At 37.6% G+C, this 23,178-nt stretch overlaps 1 protein-coding gene across 1 annotated transcript in view; it reads right to left on the bottom strand.

Annotated features, from left to right (window-relative positions):
* Nucleotides 1–1,331: 1,331 nt before the first annotated feature.
* The window catches only part of LOC111159667 (lysine demethylase 5A), a 100,273-nt gene continuing 78,426 nt past the window's right edge, over nucleotides 1,332–23,178 (bottom strand). The window contains exons 25-28 of the mRNA XM_022522216.1: nucleotides 17,521–17,680; nucleotides 15,646–15,866; nucleotides 12,910–13,320; nucleotides 1,332–6,078 (exon numbers count right to left, since the gene is read on the bottom strand). Of these exons, the coding sequence (XP_022377924.1) occupies nucleotides 5,872–6,078; nucleotides 12,910–13,320; nucleotides 15,646–15,866; nucleotides 17,521–17,680 (999 nt within the window). The 3' untranslated portion in view covers nucleotides 1,332–5,871. The remainder of the gene's footprint in view (nucleotides 6,079–12,909; nucleotides 13,321–15,645; nucleotides 15,867–17,520; nucleotides 17,681–23,178) is intronic.

The following is a 23,178-nucleotide window of genomic DNA, read 5'->3' as shown; positions in this document are numbered from 1 at the left end:
TTCTTCCTCTGACCCTCCCCCCTCTGATGCTTTCTCAATCTCTCTCAAATAAAAATTTTTTTTAATTTTTTAAAAGATTTTATTTATTTGACAGAGATCACAAGTAGGCAGAGAGGCAGGCAAAGAGAAAGGAGGAAGCAGGCTCGCTGCTGAGCAGAGATCCCGATGTGGGGCTTGATCCCAGGATCCCAGGATCATGACCTGAGCCGAATGCAGAGGCTTCAACCCACTGAGCCACCCAGGCGCCCCTCAAATAAAATCTTTTTTAAAAAGCTAATATAAAGTCATATACAGAGCTAAAACCCATTATTTATTTGACTCCTAAATCTTTGTTCTTTACTTTATGTAATTCTAAAGTCCTCATCTTTTTGAAGTTTTTGTTCATTTGTTTTTGTAAACTACAAACAATTCTGACTTCATATTCTGAGGAACCCACCAGGGTTCCTTAACACAAGGTTTACGAGCTGGATCCATTAAGCCATTTTCTAGACTTCCTGTGGTGCCTTGTTTCCCATTAATAAGATATTCAACCTAGCTCCAAAGAAAAGGTTAGGAAAAATCTTTGGTAAAGAAATTTCATGGAACTTTACTATATGGAAATGTGAATTAAATCTTTCTTCCTACTAAAAGTAGTGCAGAAATATATTTCAAAGAATAAGTAGGCAAAAAGGAATAAATTCCAAAATCATTCTAAATTCATTCATATAATATAGTTTTTCCTGTGTTCTCTTTTCTCTCCTTGTATCAAGTGCTGACTTCCCAATTAATGACTAATGGCCAAGATTCAGGCTCTTCAACTTATTCATATCAACCACAACGCTAAGGTCCCATGAAATATTTGCTACACCGGGAGGATCCCACATAATTCTTAAACAAAATTTGTCACTGTATGGAATTTCAGGGGTCCTCTTTTGTTGGTAAGAAAAATATTTTCCAATTTAAGAGATAACCAGATTTTTCCCCCTCCTTCCCACCAATTTTCCTCACCAATACATACATATACACAGTCACATACTTCATATTTGAGGCCAATTTCACAGAAAGCAGAAACATTTTCAGCAACGCCTGCATGACCTGGTAACGTCAGCAATGAGTAAAAAATGCAATCTCTAAAGTCAGCTGCAGTTTGAACTAGTTTAGAGCATTAGGAGACCAAAATATAGTACTTCCTCATTTTCCCTCTATTACTGGTTTGCTGCAAGGAACAAACTGCTCAAGAATCACGGGCCGGAAAATGTCCGTTGGTCATCGCTGGATTCTTGCTGAAAACAGAGGAGAACTGAAATCTTCTGGAATCACTTCTTCCACTTCACACTTTCTGAAAACACTGTTCTCAGGAATAGGGTAAACACACCACTGATCAAATTATTTGAGGCCAGTATTTTATTTTATAGAGAGCAATTGCAATATTAGAAACTGCTTTGGCACAGGTTGAAAGTGGCTCTCGTATACTTGCCAGTTTTCCCCAGGTTCAATACTCATGACCAAAATTGACCTTTACTTGGTTACCATTTAGAGTTGCCACCAATGTAAATGACAGAGTAGGGGGGAACCTGAGCACACACACAAAACTTTTTATTTTTTCAGATGTAATGCAAATAACCGTATCTAATACTCTTTCAGAAAACAAAAGAAATGGAAAACATGCTCAAAAAACAAGAAATCAAGTTATACTTTTCATAAGGCACCACCAAAAACCCTGGTAAATTAGAGTCCGTATTATATTTAAGTGTCTCACTAACAGGTAAATAAATATGTAAGAGGATAATCAATAGAGGGTCTTGAGGTTTACAAAAGACATTCCTGTTCAGACATCTTGGAGTATTGCAAAAGTAAGAATAAGCAGGCTCCATCTGAACCCGGCATCTCCTTTCCCAGTGCACATTATTCATTGCATAGAGGTGACTGGATATGATCCAGGCCAAGAGAAGACTGCAATTCCAAAACATATTCACATCCCATTCCTTCCTTCTCATGTTTTGAGTATCACTTGGCACATCCATATCCAAAGAAGTAATGATATGATTTAATTTTAAAAAGGGGGGCAGGGTTCAAAAGGTAAAAGACAAATCAGTTGCCTGCTTTTTAAAATTTAGCTTAACAGACCTACTGCAAAAGCAACTTTCTACACGCATATGAAGCTAGTTCCATATGTAAACCTTTATTGAACCTGGTTTATGTGGGACTTTAACAGCTTAATTCTTTCACAATTCACAATTTTTAAATCCCACTCCAAATTGTCACTTTCTCCTTTAAAAAGTAGATAGTCCCATCGTTTGAAAGAAGGGGTTTCTCAATTTCTCCTTTCATCTTCCCATTTTAAGTACTGGCTGATGATCTCACAAATGTACTACAGAATTAAAATATCGACAAGCAGGGAGTTTCTTTTATGTGAACTGAAACTGTATCCAGGATCTTAAAATTAAGAAAAGCAAATAAACTGACATTTTATTGGACACCAAAGACAAAAGCAGAGAAGAACAGAAGTGAAGCACAGGTAAAATTATTCTAATCTTACAGGTCTGCTAGCCTTTGCTAAGATTTTGATTATTAAATAAGTACATGGTAGGCAATCACAGATTTAATGCTTGTCTTCTCAATTATTCAAAGTATGACATACAGTAATTTGTAATTTTATTGAGGCACAAATTTGAATCATGCAGTGCAAAGGTGGTTTGCAGCAACTCAGGAAGGGAGCCTTAGCATCTAAATCTCAACATGGCTTTGTTGCAGTAACTATCAGTAAGTAAAATAAACATTCGTGGGAAGAAAATGTCCCCACTTCTGCCAACAAGAAAGCAAACTACTAATGCTATAGTTGTAAACTTGGGGATTTGCATAGCTCCAATGACCTACCCCTTTTGAGAACGTTAAAGACTTACATAGCATTTTTTTCATTTTTCTTTCTATAACCTTCCCCAACATAGTTATAATGAAGGTAGTAAGAAATACCTTTGATAGAATTAATATAGAAGTTAAAATACCAATGGTGGAAATTTGCAACTTTGGAGAGAAGGATAAAGGAACATTTTAAATCAAGTTTTAATATAAAATGTTATAACATTGAAGAATGGAGTAAGTTGTAAGTAAGTAATTTCCTCTAACTGAAAACAATGTTTTATATCAGGACATCAGCATGCCTTTAAATAGATGAGTCTTAGTTCATGAATTCCAAAATTACAGACTTGTGTATGTTCATTTTTCTTCCTCCCTCCCTCTCTCTCCCTTTTTAAATTTTTTTAAATTAATTTCTCTTATCTGTTCTTCTCAGCCTTGGTCAAGAGTCAGACCAAATCCTTTGTGACTTAAAAATAAATACAGAAACGCTCATAGTATCAACTAAATGATATATTTAAGTTTCAAAATACCAGAAGGTAAACAAGGAACTACTCATGGGGGAAGACTGCCTAGCATCTCTCTCTCACATCTCCAGCAGGTGAATACCACATTAAGGACATAAATTATTCCCTAAATAGCCACCTATATCCATCCACCATACTCCAGAAGCAGAGCACCTTAGCCATCTTTCTCAGCATCTTCATGCCCCTCCACTGATGGCTGAGTAAAGCTAACAGGTGACTATGAAGAAAAATTAAATATTTTTAAATGTAGTCTACCCAGGCAGCCATCACTTAAAACTGCAATTTTTTTACTCACAAGTATTTGAAGATCTTTACAGAGAGGATGAAAAGGCAAACAATATTGTGCTTTCTTTTATAACCAGATGAAATTTTTAACTAAGTAATATCTTCATACAGATTGGCAAAATGAAAACTTATGAAATTGGTTAACAGTTACTTTGCAATATCCACTGAAATCTTAAATCATATACACACTTAAGATGAGATCATGCACAGTGACACTTATGAACCTCTTAATAGGTCAAAATACTAAAAATGTTATATAAGATTAAGGGAAGAAAGACTAAAAATTAGGTAGTATGAACCACAGAGAATGCATTTACAGAAACTGGGTTTTACAGGAAAGCTTTTGCTTTTTTATAGTAAGATGCCTTTTGAGTTAAATCTCATACCCACTCAAACTGTAACTGGACAGTACATTTCACTTCTAGTTACTAGAAGACATTTCTTTAAAAGAGATTAGGGCCAAAAGGGAAAAGCTGTTCTCTAGGCCCACCTTGCTCCTCCCTTTTAAAAAGAAAATCAATGAATTAAGTCAAACCACAGATTTTTAACCAAAATAAAGGGACACAGGATAGTGAAGACCAAACACTTCTTTCAGGGTTTTTCTTTTCTTTTCTTTTTTTTTTGTCCTTTAAAAAAAGATGAGTCCCCCTCTAATAAACATTTCCATACAGCTTACCTAACACCTTAACAAGAATAGAGAACACAACAGGAGGAAAGAGGACACAGCACCATAGTTTCAAACATTCACATACAAAAACAAAACAAAACAGCCACCACAGAAATAGTAGGACCAAGTTTCCCAACAGATAGGGACAAGTTCTAACACACAAAGGAAATGTAATTATCTATTTGAACAAAACAACATGGAAAATCTGGTCAGGCTAGGACGGATAAGGAAGTGCTAACTCCTTGTACTACAAGGAAGGAATGGGATTTCTTTATTGAAAAGCAAAAAAGAGAAAGCAAGCCCCCAAATGGATTTTTGATGCTGAAACTCTGTCATATGCTGCTGGTAACAGTAAATATATATATTTATATATTCATATATGTGTATTAAAAAAGGAAAAATAATCTATTTATAGAACAGTCAGTAGTCAGAGACATTTAGAAAAAAGTAAAAACAAGTCCTTTTTTCTTTTTTTAAAAATGGATTTACTAAAACAACTTTATCACCCAGAGGTGCTACAACCCCACATTCTCTGATGAAGCCATGGTGTTATTCAACAGCATCTGCTGTGGGCCACAATCAGAAATTGCCAGTGTTGGAAATAGCAGACATTGGGGTCAGGGCTGCAAGGCAAAAAGCTGTTATTTGCTGGTCTTGCTCATGGCCATGCCTGAAGCCTGGTGGTATCTGGTATACTTGTGAATGAAGGTTTCCCCGAAAAGCATGCATCACTGTGTCTCAGTAAAACATTCTGACTTGTCTTCTCTTCTTTAGCAGGAGCCTGGATCCATGTACCTGCTCGTCTCTAAAATGCAGACCCAAGATAGCAAGACTTCTCAAAGCCAAAAAAGGGCTCCTTGACTTGAAATGAGAAAAGCTCTTCTTTGCAGAATCCAATCTAGTCAGATTTCTGAACTAGAGGACATACTCCTCTCCTTGGGAAGATAAGGGGATCTGCCTCTCACTTAGGGTTTTCTTCTTGGTACAAACACACAAGTAGCTCGGATTTAGACTCTGGCTACTATCCCATGATTAACAGGAGTAACTCTGGCCCTGTTGCTCCCATCGTTGTATCAGTAGGGCATTATATGCCAGGTAACAGCAGAAGGGGAGTGGTACTCTCACTCCTCTCCAACTGTCCTAAGGAGGGCCAAGTCATTGGCACTTGTAGATGGTGCTGCCGCTAGGCTGTACTCCACTAACTAATACCAACTGGCCATGAGCCACATCCTACATGCCCTGCTAGCATCCCAGTGTATTAATGCCAACAAGCATTCCAGAGCTCAATCACATGTCTGGCTGTAAAGTAACAAACCATACTCAGAGGAGACAAATTGAAATATTGGCTGCTGTACCAAAGACACCCTCTGCATAGATGTGTTGAAGAGAATGTACATCACACAGTCCATGCAAAGAGGAAGTAAGCTAAAAGGACTTCCTCTGAAGGCCATTCGTCTTTGGAAGCAACATTCTGAGTGGATCTAAACCACTCTACTTGATGACTAAGGTCTCAATGTGGTCCATTTCTCCCCATGTCCCAAACTAACCCAGCAACTGCTAACTGGTCTCCTTAAGATCCTCCATTGGTAGTTTGTAGCTCATTATGTAGGAAGGAGGTGGTGCTTGACCTGGGCTATCTGGCCCTTGCTTCTTTGCACAGTTTATACAGATGTAATCTTCATTTTCAGCCATTTCTGGAGATACACCCACACAAACTTGATGAAACCACTCATCACAGCCACCATCACATTGTACCCAGTCTACCTGTAGGAGACAAGATTGGGGAATGTTTAGGTTACATAAACATTAAGCCTAGGGGAAAAAAAAAAACAACAAACAAAAAACAAAGAGCTTTCTTGGCTTAAATGATAGCAAATAATTGGGATATTTAGAGACAGACAATGACTTCTTATGGGGCTACTTTTTAAAGATAGAAATTGGGAAGTTAATACCCCCAAATTCTATTTTACCATAATATGTCCACAAAATTGGGCCTCTTAGGTACTCCATTACCTCATAATTACCCGGGGCTCCTTTTGAGGCAGAAACATATTTGAGAAAAACTTGACAAAAAAGGAACTTCTAATAGAGCAGCCAAGTAGTTTTAGCTAATATTAACAATTTCTAGGCTCTAAGACAATGCAATTATCGATCAAGAAAGGAAGAATACAACAATGTGAAGGCAATCCTGTGTATTAGCTTTATTTCAAAGAGATAAGCCAAAGTACTAAGAGCATTAAATACCTTTTTAGAAAAGCAGTCACATAGGCCACTTTTAAAACTAATATTTTTTATTCTTCTCTTCTTCCGTTACAAATACAACTCCCTATAAAAAGTTAGCAAATATCAGAGGTCAAATCTTACAAATTATCCAATTAAAACAGTCAAAGTCACAGGTCAATAGATTACTCTGGGGTTTCAAATTAGAGTCTGTATTACTGATAGGTCAGTAGTGGACACTAAGCAAACTTTGACCCTCCAGAGAATATTGTGATTATAGGAGGCTAGACAGAGACTGTAGTTTGGTGACTTTAAGCCTTGGGCCTAGAGATAACAAGAAGGTGATCTGGGTCTTTTGTATTTGGAGGGTGATTGTTGGTAGTTTTTATAGCTGATGTCACAGCAGATGAGAACATTTAAGATTAAAAGAGCTACTCCTCAGTATGAAGTGGATCGTCTCACTAGCAACTTACAAAGCCACTTACAACACTGAGCTCCGCCAGTTTTCAGAACAAAGAGGCATGAAAGGGTATAATAGGTACCTCAGTGCAGCTTATGAGAAAGAAGAGGAAGGAGGTTTTGGCTAGGTAAATAAGTGTCAGGGAAAGGGAGTAGTTTCCAAAATTAGATAAGAATTATCAAAATGATGATATTCATATTAGTGGTTTTATGGTTGTGATATAGCATGGGAAAAATCATTGGTCAAAATAATCTTTCTGCTTCTATTGTTCCTATTCTAGAGTTCCAGATCTTAAGCGATGGTGTTGTGCCAAATGAAGACTACTGAATTTAGTCACAAGTTTTGAGTTCTGATATGTATGGTTTGAGGCTAATAATTTAATCTCATTAAGGCTCAATTTCTTCATCTGTAAAATGGAGATAACATCTTGTTTACAGGATTACTTAGAGAAAGAAATGAAATAGTATATGGCAAAACAGCAGTTCACTGCCTAGGGTACTGGAGGCATTTTTTAAGATCATGGTTTCATGGCTCTCTCATTACCTTATCTTACACAAAAAGCATTTTGCACCTTGAATTACTGCCTACAACACTGTTTCTCAAAATGTGTAGAGCACTTGCATAGAATTACCTATTGTGTTTGTTAGAAGTGTGGCTGAGACCCATCCCAAACCTACAGCCTCAGAATATCTTAGGGGTACAAGCCAGAAGACTACATTTTCAGTCAGATTCTAGGTAATTATATATCCTAAATCTGATCTTCCCTGGCACTCTGTGATACTGTTTGCTAGTAAATTCACAGCCATTTAACAACTTGTCCTAAAATAAATTCTTTTTTTGTTCTGAAGTTGTTTATGTAATATTTAGCTTCTGAAGTCTGTGTAGTAAAGAAAATTGATCAAAATGTTCCTATTGCAGCAAACTAGTATGTGCAAGACAGAAAGGGGAGATAAACGACTTCTGGGCAACAAACTAAAAATACAGGTAGTACAGCTATGAAGATTTACAAAATGCCAATCTGACGGTAAGTGCTCTGGCTCTTTGAGCTGGTCAAGAGAACTGGGAAGATGATCCGTTTCTCTGAGCTGCCCAAATTTCAGATACTGCCCTCTTTATGATGCCACCCTGAACCAAGAGACAACTCTACTCCTACCTTCAACCCTCTTACTCCAGTCCAGTCCTCAGTCATGCTAATCCACAGAATAAGAAATCTCCTAATTTATCACTTATCTGCTGCCAAGAAAAGCGGTTCCATGTTTCTTAAAATCTAATTCTTCACTACACTTACTGGCTTCCAGGTTTTCTCAAATTAAATCTGCCAACCTCTCTCTCGCAAGTAAGGAAGACATGCTCTCTTTTGTGATTTTGGCTAGAGATCCATTCCTAAGCCTAGCTCTCCCACCATTCCAAAAAAGTATAAACTTTTCTTGAGATATTCACCAGTACACAGATTCTACCCCAGCCTACGGATTACGTAACAGTTCACTTCAATAATCGAGCAGGGGGAAAAAAAAACAGTCCTTCCAAGTATCTTTTTTTTTTTTAATCACATTCACATACTAACAACCAAATCCAGTGCTATTTTTGTTTGAAAAGGCCCACTGGATCATAAAGCAAACTAAAGTCTGGAATGTCAACGGAATCCACTGATGATTCTGACACAGGGGCAACAGAGTATGCAGTGGCCTGAAGACACAAGAACACAGAATGTGGCTGACTGCATATTGAGTTCTAACAGTCACTTCCCCTTTCATTATTTTTGAAAGATCTACTTACCAAATCACAAAAATAATTATTAAAAAACTTCAAAGCTATAAGCTGTTCAAATCTCAAAGGATAAGAGATTTATAAGTATAGTACAAACAGGCTACCAGCTCGATTTGGGGAAATTTTAAAAAAGAAGTATGTTAAATACAAGAAATAATGTTAATTTGGCATGTTTTGCTATATGGTTTGGAATTTACCCTTAAAAATATCTTGTTCACTTTGCAGAGCATACTACTGCACTGGGGAAAAAAAGAAAGCCTGGAGATGTAGTGATATTCTTAGCTTAGTTCCCCTTACTGAGCTTTTATTATTTTGGAATTCAACTCTACTTCACCAAGATTCCTTGCAAAAAACAGATACAAAAAACTAAAACAATTTACTCAAAGTACAATATAATAATGTTCAGAATCCCTGTGTTTATTTTTTTGGTGCTCTCAACATTAAGGGACCAAGCTTCCTAGCCAGCCCAAGATTGCTATTTCCCAAGACACAGGAATTTCACTGCTAAAATTAAGAAAATCCAGGCAAATTGGAACAAATGGTTAGCCTATTTCCACATCACCATAATTTCTGTGTGTGTGTGTGTGTGTGTGTGTGTGTATTACACACTCACTCAGGGTAACCCAACCTTTGATTATCTGTGCTTTTATTTTTTTTTAAGAGTTTTTTATTATTTATTTGACAGAGATCACAAGTAGGCAGAGAGGCAGGCAGAGTGTGAGAGGGAAGGAGGATCCCCAATGAGTAGAGAGCCCGATGCGGGACTTGATCCCAGGACCCTGGGATCATGACCTGAGCTGAAGGCAGAGGCTTTAACCCACTGAGCCACCCAGGTGCCCCATGATTATTTGTGCTTTTAAAAAGAGATATGAGGGCGCCTGGGTGGCTCAGTGGGTTAAGCCGCTGCCTTCAGCTCAGGTCATGATCTCAGGGTCCTGGGATCGAGTCCCGCATCGGGCTCTCTGCTCAACAGGGAGCCTACTTCCCTCTCTCTCTCTCTCTCTCTCTGCCTGCCTCTCTGTCTACTTGTGATCTCTCTCTGTCAAATAAATAAATAAAATCTTTAAAAAATAAAAATAAAAAATAAAAAATAAAAAGAGATATGAACTAGTAACACAAACACTATAGCTGAGACATCACCATGAAAATCTTTTAAAATGAAAATGACTAACAATAAATGTGAGAGACACAGGCTTATAAACTTAATCTCTATTTACCATCCCAAACTTCTTATGGAAGTGGTAATGGGTATGGAAAAGGCCCACAGGAAGAGTTTGGTTTAAAAAAAAAAAAAGGAAAAAAGTCTATTTTCCTAAATAAGATGATTAAGTATTTACTCTAATACAGAAAAAAAGTTACCTAAATGTTAGCTTGAAAGAGTTTGTTCCTTCAAGTTAACTTGTTTTACTCTTGGTAACAGTTAAGACTGAATGAAAGGGGCAGACCTCAGGGAGAAAAAGATTCTGAACCTTAAAAACTAATTTTTTGAAAATACTCCTTATCATTTTATTTTTTTTTAATTAATTTCACCTTGAGGTTAATTTGACAATGATGGAAGAGACAGTTTTGTTTTGTTTTTTTTTTTTTAAAGCCCTTTACAGTATTATTCTGATAATGTTTTTCTTTTCTCTTTCTAAAACATCCTGAAATTGAGCCTACATATATTCAGGTAGCCCTTCAAAGTCTTCTCAGTCTGCACGTTTTGGGGTAAAAGTAATAGTAATTACTGGTTAGAAAAATGGTAAATGTACATTTACCTAAATATGAATAAACTCAATTAGTTATTTTTGCTGCATGACATTTAAAGAGCATAGACTTCTCTCAAAACATTCTTATCATTTTGTTCTGAAGATATGTGTCATGCATGTTTTCTTAGAGAAATACTATACTTCACACTGAGAAAGTTGTAAGATTCTTTTACAAAGCAGTTAAAGAAATACACCTTTTATTTAGTGAAACTAGTGCTGAGAACAAACCTAGAGAACCATAAATATTGCAAAACAGCAACAATAGGCAGAATGTTTACAATTTGAAATAATTTGTTTAAAATTAAACACATTATAGAAATACAACATTTACTAAGTTTCTTTTATGTAGGATGATGACAGGTTAAGATATACCTTTCTCACTTTTGTATGTGTTTTAACAGTTTGAAACAGACATTTTATCTGAATGTTCAGCTAAGTCTCCCTTTGTTCTATTAAGAAAACTTTGTAGGTTTTTAAAAGAATACCTTTAATGTTAGGAGCAAATCTTAAGGCTCATTTAAAAATAACCATCACATTTTAACACTGCATTTTGTTAGCAAGTACTTTCATAGAGATTATCTCCTCTTATTCTCAAAACCCTGAGAATATGCAGGGCATGTGTTAACAATTTCATAGCAGATGAGGAAAAAAAACTTCCTGTAGTGTTTATATGCTACAGGAAGATAACAGATGACCTGAGCGATATTTAAAATGCTGAGCAGAGGAGAGGGAAAAGATTACTAAGTGAAAAGGTGAAAAAAGAGAGAGCAAAAGGTTCATGATGGATATAAATATTGTAGGAAGGATGACAGGAAAACTTGAAAAAGAAACACCACTTCTTGCTGCCAGTCTGATACTACCACAAAATCAGTTAGAAGAGAAACAATGGGAGAAGGTTCTGCCAACACTAAGCTGCCAATACTTCAGCACCCAAAGAGAAAACAGCCTTTCATCAGCCTCTTTACTGAACAAATTCAGATGAGAATAAATTTAAAATGAAAGAAAAATACAAACACATATATAATGTAGCTACTAAAATACTTTAAAAATGTTTATAAAATAGAAACATATTTATGAAATCAATAAAGACACAAAAGTGAAAGACAGTATGACATGATATAAAATAAACTATATGGAAAAAGGACTAGAAGAAAACACACTAAAGTATGTATAGGTATTGTCCCTGGAAGGTTAGACTATGGGGATATGCTTCTTACCAAAATATATTCATTTTCCAAAAATAAGTGGAAAACATTTAGTAAGTATAATTTAAATCTAAGTGTCATTTAGTTTTGGAATGTGTTTTTGTACTTACATCTTAATTATCGGTAGGGTGGGGATATTAGTGAAGAAAACCTGGTCTGGGAGCCAGGAAACCTCGGTTCTACTTTTGGCTTTGTACTACTTAGCACTGTGACTTTGGTCACATCATTTATCTTCACTGAGTCCTGGTTTCATCATTTGTAAAATGAAGACCCTGAACAAGGTGACCTCGTCAAGCTCTAACAAGTATTTGACTGAGGAGGGAAGTAAGGGAGTACCGATGCAGTTATATTTATTCTGTTCATATATTCAAATTGAGGAGGTAATAAAATTTTAAATATCAAGTGGTAAAATGGGCAAAATAAAATTAAAACTATGAATTACTAATCTTGATGGGAACCATAACAGATGTCTCCAGTCATTCAATGAACTGGGATTTTTCATAAAATCTATCCATCTTTCTCAGAAATTCTTAACATCAGTACTACCTAAAGAACGGCCATCATGTAGTAACTATACTTAAAATTTAGGGCCGAAACTTTTAAAATAATATCTTCAAAGGTCTTAATTATTTTTTGCAAGGTGTCTGGAAAAAATCTCATTCCATTTTAGAAGAATGCAGATAGGCCTGAGTGTGTGTAAGACACAGACCAAAAGTGAAGCTTTAACCCCTTAGTTTTAGGTCTTTAGAACAAAAATTTTAACACAATTTGCCAGAGCTCTTAAAACACTGGCTCAGAATGTTTTGAGGCCACCGTGACGAACTAACTGACAAGGTATTTAGTTCTCTGAGTCACCCTACAGGGAAGGCGAAAGGACTCAAGGACTACACTGAACCCCGCTATGCCAACCACACATGAAATGCACGGCCACCCAGGGTTATCACTCAGCTTCTCTCTGCTCTGGTCTTCTTATGTTCGCCAGGTACATGATTTTTAAAGCACAACATTTCTACCATTAAGCACACTGACCTAAGAGCCTCATAATGAAAAACAGTTTATAGAAACTGTAGAAAACATATTCTGCTGGAAGCCCAAATCCTGGAATCAAAACCAGATTTTCATGACATCAGGCTTCTGTCTTGCGACTGCTGCTCCTTGGCCTCTCCCCCAGGGGGTGGATACAGTTAGAGCTCACCTTGTCCTTGCAGGGCCGCTGGCAGTTCTGTGCGGCACACACGGCATTTTCGTCATCGGACTCCTCCGCTCCAGACCAGTCGTACTTTGAGGGGATGTCCAGCACCTTTTTCTCTCTCTTCTTCTCAGTAGTTTCTTTCACAAGGTCAACTTTGGCTGCAGCAGCCTTCTCCTTCTTTTTCTTTCTCTCTTCTTCCTTTGCCAATTTCTTGGCCAGTTTATTCAGCTCCTTTGATTTTTCTGCACTTAGTTTTAATTTCTTCTTTTTAGGTTTATCCATTTTCTTTAACTCCTTGGACTTCTGTTTTCCTTCTCCAAAAAGTTGTTCTACTTTTTCTAACTTCCGTTTCCGTTTCTTCTCTGAAGAGTCTTTTCCTTTTATTTTTAATGGTTTCTCTTCCATGCTGTCATCCTTCAACAATATCAAATTAGAAGGAATTTTAAAGCAAGACATTTAAAAAAGTTTTATTCTCTTGTAGGAGGTACCTTGAATAGACAACTTCATAGAGACAGAAAGGACAAGAGAGGTTACCAAGGGCTGAAGGAAGGAGAAATGGGACTTATTGTTTAATGAGTGTAGGGGTTCTGTTTGGGATGATTCAAAAGTTCTGGAAATGGACAACTGCAATAGTGTAACACTGTAAATGCCATTAGTGACAAGTGAACTGTATATTTAAAATGGATTAAAATGGTAGATTTTATGTTGGGTACATTAGAACACAATAAATGTTATAAAGATATTTTAAAGACATTTTAAGAAAACAAATGTAATAGGGGTGCCTGGGTGGCTCAGTGGGTTAAGCTGCTGCCTTCGGCTCAGGTCATGATCTCAGGGTCCTAGGATCGAGTCCCGCATCGGGCTCTCTGCTCAGCAGGGAGCCTGCTTCCCTCCCTCTCTCTCTCTCTGCCTGCCTCTCTGCCTACTTGTGATCTCTCTCTGTCAAATAAATAAATAAAATCTTAAAAAAAAAAAAAAGAAAACAAATGTAATATTCAATAAAAACAGAAAATAAAGAAAAGCCTGTAGAAAACATGTGACTTTAGCTTAACAGGGAAAAAAGATCATTGTTAGCCTATATCAGTATATGTGTAGCACCTCTAATTGAGATAAAACATACATATAAAGCTAAAAGTATTAAATGTAATAATTTTCTTGGTCTTCAATTAGCATTACGACAGTTCTTTATTAACTCATAATTCCCAATGGCTAAGAAGTTATTAAAATTGTTGGCAAGACAAAAAACTGTATCCATGATCTCACTACATATAGTGACTCTGGCAAGGGCTAGAGATGTTGACGTGACAAAGCAAAAAAAACCCTTATTTTTCAATTTTCTAACATTGTTCCAATTTCTACTATCTGCTGATGTAATACACATTAAAATTTAAAAAATTTTTGAAGATTCTATATTTATTTGAGGAGGGGAGAGAGGGAGTGCATGAGATTGGGGGAAGGGGCAAAGGGAAAGAACCCCACACAGATTCCCTGCTGAGCAGAGCCCAGTGCAGTGCTGGATCCCATAACCCTGCGATCACAACCTGAGCTGAAAACAAGAGTCAGGATGCTTAACTGACTGAGCCACCCAGGTGCCCCAGCATTAAAAATTTTTCATAGTGAAAGTGTGTCTAGCACACTTTCAGAAGAACAGGAGGAGGTAGAAAAAGAAATACTGAAACATGCAAGCTTGATAATTAAATACCACTTGAGAATTCATTTTGTGACATATTTGAGACTGAAAAATCTTTGACGAGAACCTAAGAAACTGCAGAATGCAGAACCCTGCATTATAAATGTCTTAAGTCAACCACATCTCGAACTACGTATTTACCTTCTCAATAGTCTGTGTTTGCTTATGTGTAAAATAAAGAGGATCAGATGAGATAATGGATGTGAAGAAAACCCTTGGTATTTTGGAAAACAGTATCTAAATCAGGCTACCTTTAGTCTGAATTCCAAACCAAAACCTAACTATCATCTGCCAAGTGTATCTGTATCAACTGTTGGTGACACTGTATCATTCCACTGCATCAAAATAAGAAATGGAAAAGAATAATGAAAAGAATACTTGAAGTGAAATGCCCGAGTTGGAATCCAGGTCTTTCTGTTTTTAATAAATGTGTGGCCTAGGCAAGTTTCCACATCTCTGACCCTTTATTTCTTAATATGTAGAAAGAGGTCTATCCTTTTCTCTCACCCACTCAGGATTATTTACACTGAGGATAGAATGAGATCATGGATATAAGAACACTGTATAAACTGCAAACTGCTCTTTAAGTATTAATATATGAATGCAGACTTTCTTTCCCACCCCAATCTGCTGTTTAACCCTCCCCTCTTGTTCCCTTGTGCCTCCCCTATTTAGCCCTCCTCTTGCCTTTTTTTTTTTTTTTTTTTTTTTTTAAAAAACACTGAATTTTCTTCCACCTTCTTTTTTGGGCCTTTCAACAGTGGGAGTATGGGCTAAGGAAGTTGTTCCTTCCTTAGGAGAAAAACTAAGAGTTTTCAGTATCCTCCATTCTTTTTAGTGGAAATGGTGTTTGGTTTCCCCCCCCAAAATATTACATAAAATTGCAATTAGACCATAAAGCAGAATTACATTTGGCTTAATAGGAAAGGAGGACAGCCATAGCACTACCCACTCAGCCATCCCCATCCTGGCTAATGTGGCACCTCCAAAGAACCAAGGCATTCTAAAAAATTTTAAAACCACTATTTAAGTAAGCTTTAACTCCTTGCCTCCATGATATGCAGGAATCTGTCTTCAGAGGGTGGGTGTGTGGCCTGCAAAATCCGCCAAATGTGTTGAGTCTCATCCAGAGATACTTCTAGGAGATCTCCAACCATCATAAGTTCTTCTAGCTGGGCTTTAGCTCCAGGTGACAACTCTAATACTGGAGGTTCCAAACTTCGGGGCACCAAAGGGCTCTTCCGAGGTTGTTTCCTTGGGGTGCTAGAACCTTTCCAATAAGACAAAACAAAATAAGACAAAACAAAAAATGAAAACCATGGAAAAAAATGTCATGTTTCGAAAGTAAGTATTTAAGAGAATGGTCCCTCCTCCTCTAGTACTTACTTTAGATATCTGAATTCACTATATCCATATGAAAGTGAAAATGAAATCTTCAAAAAAAAACAAAACAAAAAGATCCAGAATTCTAATGCCCACTCTAAAAAATTAGTTAAGAGTAAAAAATTGGGGGGCGCCTGGGTGGCTCGGTGGGTTGAAGCCTCTGCCTTCGACTTGGGTCATGATCCCAGGGTCCTGGGATCGAGCCCTGCATCAGGCTCTCTGCTCAGCAGGGAGCCTGCTTGCCCCCCTCTCTCTGCCTGCCTCTCTGCCTACCTGTGATCTCTGTCTGTCAAATAAATAAATAAAAATCTTTAAAAAAAAAAAAAATTGGTCCCTTACTGATTCTTTAGTCTGTGACTAACAGTGGAAGGAGAATGGGAAAGAATATCTTATTTTCTCTCCACTTTAGAGGGATCCTAAATTTTACTATGAAAAGAGAAACGCCCTTTACTTCCCAGACATGTGACGTAAAGCAGTGTGATATATTTTCAATGGGGAAAAGCAAAGTAGACATATGAGGGCAATTATCTACCAAGGAAAAGAGGACCTCTCTAACACTTGAAACTTTCCAAAACAAGAATGAATATTCTCAAAAAGCAACAAGTTCCTCGACAAGTGGTAATGAACAAATAGAGGCCTATCAGAGATTTTATATAAATAGAGATGGCATTAGAAGGCCTCTAAAGTTCTTACTAGGATTCAATAATTCCATGTAACTTTTTTTAGGTTACCACCTAGTAACATAAAATGAACACAGAGACTTAGCTTTTCTTTTTTTTTTTTTTTTAAGATTTTATTTATTTGACAGACAGAGATCACAAGTAGGGGGAGAGGCAAGCCAAGAGAGAGAGGGGGAAACAGGCTCCTGGCTGAGCAGAGAGCTCGATGGGGGCTGGATCCCAGGACCCTGGGGTCATGACTTGAGCTGAAGGCAGAGGCTTAACCCACTGAGCTGCCCAGCACCCCAAGACTTAGCTTTTCTTAATCAAAATTGCATTTTCAGGTTTTACAAGCATTTCATGGCCAGGATGTACATTTAAGAGGGATTCACAGTCTGGAGCGCCTGGGTGGCAAAGCTGCTTAAGCATCCAACTCTTGATTTTGGTTCAGGTCATGATCTCAGGGTTGCTGAGATCGCGCCCGGAGTCAGGCTCTGCCCTTGGCATGAAGTCTGCTTGAAATTCTCTCTCCCTCTTCCTCTAGCCCCTCCTGCTCCCTCTTTCTAAAATAAATAACCTTAAAAAAAAATTTAAAAAGAGGGATTCATAGCATTGATTAATAGAATGTTTTCTCTCCTTGGTTTCAGGTATATCTTTTTTTTTTTTTTTAAGATTTTATTTATTTGAGAGAGAGACAGAGATAGCAAGAGAGAATAAGAGCAGGTAGGAGAAGGAGAAGCAGGCTCCCTGTTGAGCAAGGAGCCCAATGCACGGCTCGATCCCAGGACCCCGGGATCATGACCGGAGCTGAAGGCAGACGCTTAACCGACTGAACCACCTAGGTCAGGTATATCTTCTTTACACTGTTTGAAAGGGTAATACCTTGAGAACAACTCTTAGAAGCTGAAGAATAAGCATGTTCCGCACAGAATGAAGGTGCTGTCCACATGTGAGTGACCACCTCTTCAGACTTGATGGGAATTTCTTCATCACAAAAAAGATTGGGCTCCAGACTACTGGAGGACTTCACGCTGGCTGTGTCCTGAAGAAGAAACAAAGAAGGAAAAAAAAGGGGAAAAAAAAAAAAAGAGGAAACGAAGAGGGGTATTCAGAATTAGAAACACTTCATTTACCCTGTGACAAGGCCCTAACTGCAGGCTTTCAGGCTTGTAATATACTAAAAATATGACCTTAATGGAATACTACCAGCCATCAAAAAACTGAAATCTTGCCATTTGCAATGACATGGATAGAACCAAAGAGAATTATGCTAAGCAAAAATAAGTCAATCAAAGAAAGACAGTTATCATATAATCTCACTCATATATGGAATTTAAGAAACAATGCAGAGGATCATAGGGAAAGAGAAGAAAAAATAAGACATGACAAAATCAGAGAGGGAGACAAACCACAACAGACTCTTTTTTTTTTTTTAAGATTTTATTTATTTATTTGACAAAGAGAGATCACAAGTAGACAGAGAGGCAGGTAGAGAGAGGGAGGGAAGCAGGCTCCCTGCTGAGCAGAGAGCCCGATGTGGGACTCGATCCCAGGACCATGAGATCACAACCTGAGCTGAAGGCTTAACCCACTGAGCCACCCAGGCGCCCACCACAACAGACTCTTAATCATAAGAAACAAATAGGGTAGCCTGAGTGGGTGGAATGGATGGGGTAAGTGGGTGATGGACATTAGGAGGGCACGTGATGTAATGAGCACTGGGTATTATTTAAGACTGATGAATCACTGAACTCTACCTCTAAAACCAATACATTATATGTTAAATAACTGAATTTATATTAAAAAATTAAATTAAAAAATTTTAAAAATATGACCTTAAAATTAAATGCACAGTATTAAATAAGACAGAAAATGCCCACAGTGGGGGGGAATGGTGGAGGGGGTCAATAATGACTACAGTTTAAGTCAAAATGGAAATAGTAAACCTCAAAAACAATCCAGAGATAATAAACCTATAAGAAAATTACTACTAAATAATCTACCTTCTACAGTCTACAACTAAAAAAAACTTCTATACTCCCAAGTTAGAGAACCTTGACACTTTTCGGACTTAGGAAGGGAAGAAAGGTTTAGATGTGACATCTGAAAGACACAAATCATTTAATCCTCTCTAAAGGTTTTCAAGCCTAGAGGCTTATCAATTGCTCTTACAGACTTTTCTTTCTTAATACAATGAAAAGCCTAACTGACAATATTCAAATTATATACTTCTGACAGCTTTAATTAGTTCTCAGATGATTCTCCCCTACAGTTAGTTTCCAGAAGCTCACATGTAGAGTTTTAATGGTGGAGCGCAATCAGGAAGACAGAAATCACCGGCCTTTCAACAAGGTTAATTTAATGAACTGGTTAGATGTATATTAAAGGCTTGAAAAGACAAAAATAGCACCGAGCTAACACCAAGAAAAAGTTGTCAACCCTAGAGTTTGAGGTAACAAAGGGAAGAAGTGGGGTTATTAGAACCTACAAGCTCAGAGAAGAGGCACTGCAGAGATGGGAGCCAGATCTCTAAGAAGGAAGTGTTGGCCAGTTCGTTCTGCTCTAACGGAACGTGATGTGGTTGGTTTCAGGGATGTGAAAAAACAACTACAAATTGGACCCAGTTCCCACTGCCAGAGCAAAACAAAAAGAAAAAGGAAAAAAAAAAAAACCAAAACATGCAGTTCAGATGATGACACAAATAGAGAAAAATAAAACATGGGAAAGATCACGTCCCTTCTCACTATTCAGGCGTTTTAAATATTTTCTAATGTCCTCTACTGGCAGAAGACAGGCAGCAGGCAGAAAACAAATGTGGAGAGCAGAGTTGGTTGGCATAGTGCAACCCAGGTGGCAGCTCATTTTTTGTATGGCGTATAAGGTAAGAATAGTCTATGTTTTTAAAGAGTTGTGGGGAAAAAAAAGATATCCACTAGGGACCATATGTGGCTTACAAAACCTAAAATATGGGGCATATGTAGGCTCAGTGGGTTAAGGCCTCTGCCTTCGGCTCAGGTCATGATCTCAGGGTCCTGGGATCGAGCCCCACTGTCAGGCTCTCTGCTCGGCGGGGAGCAGGCTTCCTTCTCTCTCTCTGCCTACTTGTGATCTTGGTCTGTCAAATAAATAAACAAAATCTTAAAAAAACAAAACAAAACAAAACCTAAAATATTTACTAAGCTGTGTGTGTGTGTGTGTGTGTGAGAGAGAGAGAGAGAGAAAGAGAGAGAGAGAATATACATGCACATACATATACACTATAAAAATATATTACTGCATATTAATGTGTATTGACATATATACATTACTTCACAGAAAAAGTTTACCAGCCCATGGTGTAGAGCCCCAGTACCAGCATCATAAAGCAAAGTACAGAAGTCTGAGTAAGGAGAGGAGCCAACACCTTCATGACTAACAAGACACCTGATTCTCTTCGTGGGGTGCAGAAGAAGATCTGCTATTGTGAGATGATCCTTAATTAAATAGGATACTTAAAAGGTTTTATAAGAAGATTCTGGAAGACAATGCCACTCACTGAGAATAGCAGTTCCCAGTCTTCTTCCCTATTTAAGAACTTAAGCCCTAAAAAGCAAGAGATGGAAGAGTACTTCAGTTCTGTCCTACTTTCGTTCCATAGCTTTTTCTCAGCGACTACAAGTGTCTCTTCTGACTTTGACTCTACTCATTTCGTTGTTACTCATACAGGGAACTTTCTGTTAAACTTCCAAAACAGAACAGACTGTGATCAAAAAATAACGATGGAAAATAATGATAGCTAAAGAGAGATTTGTTAAAAAAAAAAAAAAAAAATTACTTCCCCAACGTGAAGCTTGAAAAGTGAACATGTACAATACTGACTTTGGTAAGTTAAGACACACCGTTAACCAGTTAACCATCCATGACGTGAATGGAACTAAAGAGTATTATGCTAAGCGAAATAAGTCAGAGAAAGACAGTTACCATAGGATCTCTCTCAAATGTGGAATTTAAGAAATAAGGCAGAGGATCATAGGGAAAGAGAAGAAAATATAAGACATGACAAAATCACTGAAGCAATCACTGAAAACACATAAACAAAAAGAGCTATAAGGCAAGAAGTCAATAAAGGAAATGAAATCAAACATTACATTTTTTTTTCAGGTAACCCAAAGAAGTCCAACAAAGGAACAAAAAACAGAAATTAATAAAAAATAAACAGCAAAATGATCAATTTAAACACAACCATGTCAACAACTACATTAAATGAAAATGAACTAAATACCCACAATTAAGAGAGACTGTAGTATTACTTAAAAAATAAAACATAAAAAAGACTCAACAGCATTATACAAATGCATACAGATGCAGAACTACAGTTCAGAAAGGACCCTACTATATATACTATCTTCAAGAATCACATTTAAAAAAAAAAAAAAAAAAAAAAAAAAAAACCCAGATAGGCTGAAAGTGAAAGAACTGACATACAACAAGCTTAAACAAATTACTCTCCCTAAGGAGGAAATTATAGTTCAGTCCCATTAATAGCAAACATAGAAGAAAGGTAGAATGTACTCTTGGTGAGAAATGTGTTTTATATACAGATCTGTCACTCTATCTTATCTGGTATTATGCTGGACTAAACTCTTGAATAAAACTGACTCTATTTCCACCAAAGCTCAAGCAGTCCAAGCATTAAAAAGGGTGAAGAGGAAAACCTAAAAGAATCTAAGTGTTTTATTTGCCTTTCTCATTTTTTTAAAAAGATTTTTATTTATTTGACAGAAAGGGAGAGAGGGAACACAAGCAGGGGGAGTGGGAGAGGGAGAAGCAGATTCCCCGCTGAGCAGGGAGCCCAATGCAGGGCTTGATCCCAGGACTCTGAGATTATGACCTGAGCCGAAGACAGACATTTAACAACTGAGCTACCCAGGAACCCAACCTTTCTCATTTTTAAAAGAAGCAATTACTAGGTTGCAAGAAAGAGCTTCTCGGGAGAGAACAGCTACTACTGTTGCATATCCTCCTTTCTGATGCGCAATTCTACACATACATGCATTTGCAAAATACAAACTGTGATACGGATGGACAGTTTCAGTAAAGGGAAATCAATATGCCCTAAAAGGAAATGATCACATGAGTATGTGAAAGGGTATGCCAGCCACACATACAAAAGATCCATGACAGACTTTCCTTCATTAAACATATATTTTCCTAAGTAATGATTTTCCTGATTCAGTGATGATTCAGTGATGATTACAAGATACTACATGCAAATGAAGTAATCCAACAACATAAAGCACAAATTAAGTGCTATGATAACTAGGATCAAATGACTGATTTTATGAAACAAGATGGGATTGGGAGGGAGACAAACCATAAGTGACTCTTAATCTCACAAAACAAACTGAGGGTTGATGGGGGGAAGGGGGTTGGGGGGGTGGGGTTATGGACATTGGGGAGGGTATGTGCTATGGTGAGTGCTGTGAAGTGTGTAAACCTGGCAATTCACAGACCTGTACCCCTGGGGATGAAAATATATTATATGTTTATAAAAAATAAAATTAAAAAAAAAAAGACTGATTTTATTTTTCTATGTAATTACCTACTCTTCTTCCTAAACGTTAAGGGTTCTCTCTCAAGCCAAGATACTAAATTCAAACTATTTTAAAAGATGAATTCATGGTTATAATCAGGGAACTTCATACAAACGGAAAAAAAATCACCAAATTAATTGTAACTAAATCAGCAAATAACATTTTTATTTATTTATTTATTTATTTATTTGACAGACAGAGATCACAAGGAGGCAGAGAGAGAGAGAGGAAGCAGGCTCCCCGCGGAGCAGAGAGCCTGATTCGGGGCTCGATCCCAGGACCCTGGGATCATGACCCGAGCCAAAGGCAGAGGCTTTAACCCACTGAGCCACCCAGGCGCCCCAGCAAATAACATTTTAATTAATTTTTAAAAATATCTTTAACCTACATCAAGGTAAATGTGACCTTGAATTATCCTTTTTAAAAAATTTAAATTCAGGGGGCGCCTGGGTGGCTCAGTGGGTTAAAGCCTCTGCCTTTCGGGTCGGGTCATGATCCCAGGGTCCTGGGATCGAGCCCCACATCGGGCTCTCTGCTCAGCGGGGAGTCTGCTTCCTCCTCTCTCTCTCTGCCTGCCTCTCTGCCTACTTGTGATTTCTGTCTGTCAAATAAATAAATAAATAAAATTTTAAAAAAAAATTTAAATTCAGGGGCACCTGGGTGGCTCAGTGGGTTAAAGCCTCTGCCTTCGGCTCGGGTCATGATCTCAGGGTCCTGGGATCCAGCCCCGCATCGGGCTCTCTGCTCAGTGGGGAGCCTGCTTCCCCCTCTCTCTCTGTCTGCCTCTCTGCCTACTTGTGATCTCACTCTGTCAAATAAATAAATAAAATCTTTAAAAAAAAAAATTTAAATTCAGTTAGCCAATATACAGTACATCAGTTTCAGAAGCAGAATTCAGTAATTCATCAGTTGCCTGTAACATCAAGTGCTCATCATATCACGTGCCCTCCTTAATGCCCATCACTCA

Source organism: Enhydra lutris, unplaced genomic scaffold (assembly GCF_002288905.1).
Source record: "Enhydra lutris kenyoni isolate GAN:26980312 unplaced genomic scaffold, ASM228890v2 scaffoldscaffold69, whole genome shotgun sequence".
Classification (NCBI taxonomy): Eukaryota; Metazoa; Chordata; class Mammalia; order Carnivora; family Mustelidae; genus Enhydra; species Enhydra lutris.
This window is presented reverse-complemented; position numbering and strand designations above follow the sequence as displayed.